General features: G+C 50.3%; 1 protein-coding gene across 1 annotated transcript; it reads right to left on the reverse strand.

Moving 5' to 3' along the window:
• Window positions 1–324: 324 nt before the first annotated feature.
• On the reverse strand, window positions 325–3,742 carry Tp53rk (TP53 regulating kinase). Its single transcript, XM_034495303.2, has 2 exons — window positions 3,440–3,742; window positions 325–2,023 (listed from the first exon to the last, which is right to left on the reverse strand). Exons 1-2 carry the CDS (start codon window positions 3,693–3,695, stop codon window positions 1,545–1,547), a joined length of 735 nt encoding a protein of 244 aa, XP_034351194.1. The 5' UTR covers window positions 3,696–3,742; the 3' UTR covers window positions 325–1,544.
• Between the last annotated feature and the right edge of the window lie 4,721 nt (window positions 3,743–8,463).

Raw genomic sequence — 8,463 nt, forward strand, 5'->3', positions numbered from 1 at the left:
GCTTGGCCTCCCACTGCCTGAGGTATAAACCAACTCCCTTCTCCACCCACATGACCTTCACGATCTCTGGATACAGAGCAGCAAACAGTGTTCCAGGTGTCTGAAACTGTTCTTTCATTTTTTTTTGAAGACTTATTATGTACCCCTGTGTGCCAGAAGAAGGCATCAGATCCCATTACAGATGGCTGTGAGCCACTGTGTGGGTATTGGGAATTGAACTCAAGACCTCTGGAGGAGCAATCAGTGCTCTTAACCTCCCCAGCCCCCTTGTTTTTGTTGTCAGAAAGCTGTAAGCCTGCTTTCCTATAAAAGAAAAGACAGAAGTGATATATTTCTTCATCTTTGTACAATTCTCAAGAATATTTTAAGAATTTCTTCTGTATGTGTTTCCAGGAGGGGCACGTGCACATAAGCACAGGTTCCTGAGGTGGAGGCACTGGATCTCTTAGAGCTGGGCTGGAAACCATACTGGAGCCCTTTGAAAGAGCAAGCACTCCTAGCCATAAGGCCATCTCCCCAGCCCCTCAAAAATGTCTTTTATATCAAACTGCAAACACACCCATGCAGAAATCCACGCTCACAACAAGGTCCATGGAGCAGTCCACTGCATTCCAGTCGGAGTCTGTTTTGCTTTCTCAGTGGTACTTACATCCCACTGAAATGGCTTCACGCAGTCTTCCCACATATAACAAATATCCCACCAGATTAAAGAGCAAACCAAGAAGTGTCATCCCAAACTGAGTCCCTGCCTTTGTCCTTCCAGGACTAGAACATTGTTCTCAGCTCAATACTGCCTGCTATGCATGAGGCCCACAGCCACTGTTTGGGGGAAAGCTTGTTCGATCTGAAACACCCAGTTCTAGGGCTGGGATTCAGCTCAGTTGGTGGACTGCTTGCCTAGCATGCCTAAGGCACCACAGAAACCAGATGTGACAGCACACACCTGTGGGGAGCGGGTGTGGCGGCCAGCTAAAATGGCGCCTAAGCTTATGAATGGCACCTGCCTTATTTTATGAATGGCGCCTGACTTCCTCACACACCCTGGTCAGAGCCACATCCGCAGAACTACTGCGCAGACTCGCTGCCACGCAGAATCAGGCCATTTGATATGTGCCAATGGTGTGTGCCCACGTGGCAGGCTCTGAGTGACCAGGCATGGGGATAAAAGGGAAAGTGGAACTGGGATCTGGGGCTTCCAGAGAGATATTATAAAAAGGTTCCTGAGTAAACTGCATTGGGAAGAATCCTGTGTTGTGTCGCTCCTTTCTGCAGGTCGGAACGGGTAGCGACACACACCTATACTCCAACGGATACAGGAGTATCAGAAGTTCAAGGTTATCCTCAATTACATAGTTTGAAACCAGCCCAGGCTACCCACCCAGTTCTGCCTAGAATAAGCCTCAAGTACATGAAGTCCCTGAGAACAGTGAGCCATGAATGGCGGTGGCCCAGCATAATCACAGATCACTTAACAACCCCATGCTCTGCTGAGGTCCAGCCTGGTCTCCATCATCCTTCACTGTGAGCCAGTCACCACAACTCCGCTACCCGACCATGGACCGCTTTCGCCCTCTCAGGCGCACCTCATCTAACTTCTTCAGCACTGGGCTGGACTTCTTGGATGAGGCACCGTAACTCTTCAGAAAGGCTTCAAACACAGTCTCGGTGTGGGGGTGCGTGCTGAGGAAGGCCTTCTCCAGGACATACAGGTCGACACCTTTATCTTCTGGCAGTCCCGAAACAAAACTCAGCCCGAAGTCGATGAGCACGAGGTGCAGCTGCTCCAGGGGCCGTTTCAGGAGCATGTTGGAGGTGGTGAGGTCCCCGTGAATGAGGTCCTCGTCGTGCATTCTGGCCAGAACCTGCCCGATCCTCTTGGCCAAGTCCATGAGGCACTCGGGTTCTTTTTCAGTCTCCATAGTGGATTGAATATAATCTCGAACAGTCACCGAGTCTTCGATTTCTTCCATATATAAGCAGTTAGAAGCATAATCCACAAAGAAGACGACAGGGGCAGCTATCCCTGTAATGGACACACGTGGTTAGCGAGTGTGTTCTTCACAAAGGCGGGCTTCACCTGCACAGGTGGACAGTTTCTCAGTCTACATCTACTTTGGAACAGAGTTAAGGAATATTGTGGAAAATGATACAATTTATCCAGAGGCTTGCCCTGTTAAAGCCCTACAGGACTACTTCGGCCTGAGACCAGCCCAGGGTAAGTCTGGAAGTACCAACACCTGCTCCTCCTTTCGCACACCTTAGGAATTCATTGCTACTCCCTAAGAACAAACAAAACAAGAAGCCAGAAGGAAAGCATCCTGCAGTCTGAGCAGTTTCTACCAGACAAGGACACAAGCAGGAGGCTAAGCAGGGTGTCATCTTACAGGTTGATCTTTGTTCCGGAACAAACAGGTTCAAATCCCAGCTCCTCCTTATTAGTTCTGAAACCTCAAGGTTCCCTTAGCTACTCTCTGCCTCAGTCTCCACAACTGTAAAGTGCTGGCAATACCTCCAATTAACTCCAGGAGTCTCTCCTGAATGTCAACCAGGCTCAGGACACTTTCCTAGAAAGTGGAGATCTGTTCATGGGCATCAAGGTAGTCCCCATCCCTGTCTGATAAAACTTACAAAGGTAAAGAAGAATATATGAACACTACTTTGTAACTCCATTGCCTCTCTAAGGCAGAAAAGTACAGGCTTGTTCACTGCTGAGTTTTCCCAGTCTCCTGGCACCTATCAATGTCCTGATAGTAGGCACCTAAAAACCACTAAAGAGAAAAAAAGCAAAGGCTGGGTGCTTCTGGGCCACAGACAGGCTGCCGTACCTGTGGAACCTCGGGCACTTCCCCTCTGTCTCATTTTCTCTCGAGTAATGTTGTGTTGTTTTGTGGGGGTGTGGATGCTTTTTAAAGAAAAAATAAACAATGTAATGAAATCAGACTTTTATTGAACTATGTCAGCATAAGAGCATGCAATGCACATGCTTTCTTTAATGATCACAACATCCCTGAGATTCCCATTACATACAAGGTAACTGGGGCTAAAAGACTCGCTGAATAACGCGGGAAACAGTGCAGGGAGAAGCTGAATCCAGAGAGCCTGGCTTCAGAGTCAGGATACCTGCTGCTTTAAACTACCAAATGGAGAGAGGAGGACTGTAAGCGGAAACGGCAGAAATGAGAAACTGAGGGGTCCGGGCGCTAAACAAGTTGAGAGACAGCTGCGGAGCCCCGCGAACCAAGCAGAACGGTGTCCTGAGTGTCACCGTTGAGTCCTTAAACATTGCCATCTGGTCCCGTCCCCTGGAACTCGGAGCCCCGTCTGTTCTGTCCCGTCCGATCCGTCTCCCGGAGCCCCGTCTGTCCCGTCCGATCCGTCTCCCCGAGCCCTGTCTGTCCCGTCCGATCCGTCTCCCGAACCCCCGTCCGGTCCTCCTCACCCGCACGGCGGCAGCGGAGCAGCGCGCGCGCCTCCTGCACCGTCCGCCGCCGGCCGAGCCGCGCCTCCAGCTCCGGGTGGCGGTAGCTCTTAGGGAAGCGGTGCTTCACCACGGCCGCCCGGCCCTGGAAGCGGCCACGGAAGACGCGAGCCTCGGCGCCCTGCTGCACCAGCTCCAGGCCGTTCAGGAAAAGGCGGCTCCGCTCGCGCGCCGCGGCCAGCGCCTCAGCCTCGGTCTCTGAAGACGCGCCGGCCATGCCTTCGGCTCCTTCGGACCCGACCGCGCCGCTTCCGCTCGCTTCGGAAATCATCCGGCCTCTTCCGCTATGAACACCGCCCCCCACAACACACTTCACCCAGCTAGAGTGGTTCCGCCTCGCGACCTTTCCGAGTTCAACTGAGATCCGGCTACTTGGCCCTTCTTCGTCTATCTCCGAGAGCGCTCGGCAACTTTCGGCCAACAGCTTCTCACTCTTTGGCTTCTTACGGAAGCCCATTAGTGATGCTCTGGCTTTGGGAGGAACTTGCGATTTGGAGGTTCTTTTGGGAAAGCTCTTTTCTGGATGCTTTGCTCCTTTCTACTAGGGTTCTTTCCTTTCTATTCCTCTCTTTTTCTTTCTTTCTTTCTTTCTTTCTTTCTTTCTTTCTTTCTTTCTTTCTTTCTTTCTTTCTTTCTTTCCTTTTGAGACAAGGTCTCAGATTAGCTTCGAACTCGTGGCCCACTTCAGTCTATGGAAACCTGCTCTAAGCAGGGAGGGAGCAAGGGAGTTAGGCAAAGCTTTCTATCTGGAGATGCCACCTGATGCCTGACACCAATCTGTCGGCAGCCAGCATCATTCCTCTGAGCTCTGGTTTCTTCATCTACAGAATGAGGCTGCCTGGTTCTGCTGGGGTGAGGGCTTATCAGAATTGGATAAGAGGCTGGTTACGCGGTGCCAGTGGACAGAGGTCCTCTTCACATGGCCCCTGACCTCCTTGTCCCAGCCCCACGCTCCTTGGGGCTCTGTTGAAAATACAGAAGAGAAGCCTTTTGGTCTTGGGTTGCTATGGCACCAGCAACTTGGCTCTGTGGTCCCTGGGTTTCGTTCTTTCACCACAGGTCCCTCTTCATACATCAGACCCTTTGTGTGAACAGAATGTGTTTTCCAGCAAAGCGCACCCAGAACCGGTTCCGTTTATATCTCCCAGTACTCAAGTTTGTAGCTTCATTATCATAATTGTTTGTGTCCACACAGCCGTCTCTATGGTGACCAAACCCACCTGAACCTTAGACATCTACTGTACAAAGGCGCTGACCAGAGCTAGGCTTGCTAAGTCCAGGCTGTGTTTAGCTCTTTAAACCTGGTTCAATCCTTTCAGTGACTCCCTACTGTGCTAAGGATAAAGACCTAAACCTTAACAGAGCCCATGGACACCTGCATCCCTAATAAACCCTTCCCTCTCCAGAGTCCCCACCCATCCTCCATGATGCTCTTGGCACAGAGCCTTTGCACCTGCTATTTCCTCTACAGGGAAATGTTCATCCAGCTCCATGTCACCTAGAGCTGCATAGGCATCCTTTAGTTTCCATTGGAGGGTCACTTCCCCGGACAAGCCCTTCCGGCCTCTATAAGGAGAGGGAGTTAACTGTTATCAGCCCTAGTTTTCTAGTTTCCAGGCCTGTTTTGAATCCCCTTTGGTTTTGGCCATTCGACTGCTTGATTGCTGCCTACTCCCTCCCATCCCACCCCACCCTCATGTAGCTAGTCACAAGGCAGGATTGTGTTGTTTCCATCCTTCCCCCTGCACCAGAGAGGTGGGTACTGGCCTAGAGCGTCTTAGGGACGGTGCATTCATGTGTTCCCAGCACTCAGAGGCTGTGCAATACTCAGAGGCTGAGACAGGAGACTGCAAGCCTGATACTTAGTGAGACTTGGGGGTTGAAGGTGGGGGGCATTTAAATTCAAAATATTGTGTGCGTTTGTGTGACTTTTTTTTTTAACACCCAAATGGGGAAGTGGATTTAAGCTTCTTGTCTACCGGTGTGCTGAACAGTTTGTTAGAGATGTGGTGGAGACCTTAAAGTGCTGAATGAGAAAAGAGTTGACTGGGGAGAGGAGAGACAGGCTGGTCCACAACTGGCCCCTATAACTTGGCAGGAGAGCAGGAAGCTGATGATTAAAGGTGGGTGGCAAGGATGCTCTTCATTTGACTATTTCCAGGGACAGGGAGTATGAAGTGCAAGCTCGACTGTAAAGTCATAGATTCAAGGCTCCAACCCAAGAAACGTCAGAAGGGGGTGTGGTAGGGATGGAAGGACGGCTCTGGTGAGAAGTGGGTTGGCCAGCTACATTTCTTGAGAAGCAGCAAATGCTCTGTTGAGAACAAGAGGCAATGCAGAGGGCTAGTGTTTTCTATAACGGGGAGGGGTCCTAAGAGTATGGAAATTTAATCCAGGAAGAGGGATGGGAATGGCTGAAAGCCTTAGCAGAGTGACTACCGCTAGGAGTTGTGATAGCTCGCCTCACAGCTAGCTCTGTGCATGTGGAGCTCCTAGCTGTGTTTTTGGTCTCTCCAGAATTCTAACAGTGCTGTGGAGGTTTGAATGAAATGACCTCCACAGGCTCACAGGGAGTGGCACTATTAGGAGGTGTGGCCTTGTAGGAGGTAATGTGTCACTGGGGGGCAGGCTTTGAGGTTTCAGATGCTCAAGCCAGGCCCCATGTCACTCTCTCTTCCTGCTGCCTGCGAATCCAGATGTGGAACTCTCAGCTACCTCTCCATTTCCATGTCAGCCTGTATGCCACCAAGCTTCCCGCCAGGACAATGATTGACGGGATCTTTGAACTGTAAGCCAGCCCCAATTAAATGTTTTCCTTTATAACAGTTGTCATGGTCATGATGTCTCTTCATAGCCATAAAACCCTAATCAAGACAACTGCCAATAGCAAGACAGAGAGAAGCAGAGGACTTATCTCTCTAGTTCCTGCCCAAACTGTAATCAAACCCCTCTCCATTCACCAAGTCTTGCCTTCTATGTTTTTGTCAAAGCCTGGGACAAAGACCCTGAGACTCCTGGGTCACAGAGGTACTGCTTCCAAACCACTATGGGGAGGGTCACTCACTTTGAGGTGACTGATGAGGTACCTCTGCCCTGCCCCAGAAGAAGAGCATGGACAGAGAATGTTTCCATATGGCACTGTGCTCTGACCAGGGTGCACTTGGGTGGAGGGCAGGGGCCTCCCCTTGGGCATACTATAATCCAGGGTGGGGACATTTTGTATTACTCTTGACTAGGGTAGCATCAAGCTTAAAGAAAGGGGAAATATATTAGACACCAAATAATCTTATATCCATCTCCCTTCTTCTCTCCTTCTCTGTCAGATCTCTCCTCCACTGGGGTCACTTTCTGAGGAACTGGCACCTGCTATCTGCATCCCCAGCAGAGAGCAAAACCCCCTGCATCAGTTTTCTATGGTAGAAACAGCAGGTGCAAAGGCTCTGTGCAGAGGGAGCACTATGGGGCAAGAGGGGGGATCTTGGAGAAGGCAGGAGTGCAGCACTGTAGGGAGTTGTTGATGGGTTCGGAGCAGGGGTTGTTTGAAGTGTTTAAAGAACTCTCTCAGTGTCACAAGTGACTGTTACACATTTCGGAGCCCATGATGACACCCTGGCTCTTCTCAGATCTCACTTTCTCCCCTACCCTAAATGGCTTATGTGATTGATGGACACAAAGCCCTGAGTTTTATCCTAGCACTGTATAGACTGGGCAAGGTGGTGCACAGCTGTGAGAGGCTAAGGCAGGACAGTCTAAGGTCTTCCTTGCTTATATAGTGAGTTTGAGGCCATCCTGAGCTACATGAGACCCTGTCAAATGGGGGAGAGGGGAAAGAAAAGCAGAGGAAAAAGGAAAGACAAGACAGCAGAAGGCTTCCATGGTGAAAGACTGAACACACTGGGTACAGGTCCCTGATCATGACAAGCTAAGCACAGGTTCCCCTGGCCATGACAGGCTGAATTTCAGCCCTGCTGCTCAGCTGCCCAGAGAGTTCAGACTATGGTTGTCAAATGTCTTCTGTGATGCTCTCAGTAAGACTCTGGCCAGTGACAAACCAGCCTGCCTCCATCTTAGGCTCAAAAGCCACTTTACAAAGACAAAGTGGGCTCATATTCTGTTTATGATTAAACCTCTGTTCCTTGAGGCTGTGGCTGTGCCCAGCTGTAACGTTAACTACACATGGTTCTGCGTGTTCCAGGAATGGCCACCATGTCTTTGTCTCAGGAGGTCTTTCTGAATAACTGTTATGCTTACGCTCTGCTCCTGTAACTCACCTATTTTACCCATCAAATCCCTCATTTGGAAACCCTCTATCCCTGAAGTATAGAAACCTTGTCTTTCTCACATCCGGGGCTCTCTCTAAAATCCCAACTTAGGGTGAGACAGCTGGCTGGCCAGTCCCAAGTACACCTCTAAAATAAAGCTTGCTTTAACCAGACAATTGTGGATTTGCTTTCTCCCCAAAAATTTCTGGTTTAAGAGACAGCTTTACAGATAAGACCATGCAGACTATTGCCTCAGCACATCTGTGCAGGGGAGTTCACAGGGCACTATGTAAGCGAGTGGGCATGGTTGTGTGCTTCGTGAACAGCACAGACAGCTGGCTATGGTTTGCTGCCTCCTGTTTGGACTCATGGCCTTTGGTTTGCCACAGCCCTTAACACTCCACCTTGCCCAGATTGCTCTCTCATTTGTGACACTGTGTGGACCTGCATGCATACGGTCGTTATTTGAATTTGTAGTTCCTGTATCCCCTATCAGCTGGCTGGGTTCCTTTGCCTCTATCAGAACTCACAGGTAAATAGGAGTGGCTCTGCTGGTGTTGGCAGACAGGGACCCTTGTGCGCCAAAGGCTTATGGGTGGGGCTGACTGAACCTTAAGTCCAAGTCCTGACAACTTAAGGCTTGTGGTTCCAGGCTCTAGCGCCAAGATGCTTGTCTCCGGGTGCCCACATTAGAGGCTTATTTACGCTCTGACGTTGGATTGC

The sequence above is a fragment of the Arvicanthis niloticus genome, chromosome 2 (assembly GCF_011762505.2).
Source record: "Arvicanthis niloticus isolate mArvNil1 chromosome 2, mArvNil1.pat.X, whole genome shotgun sequence".
Classification (NCBI taxonomy): domain Eukaryota; kingdom Metazoa; phylum Chordata; class Mammalia; order Rodentia; family Muridae; genus Arvicanthis; species Arvicanthis niloticus.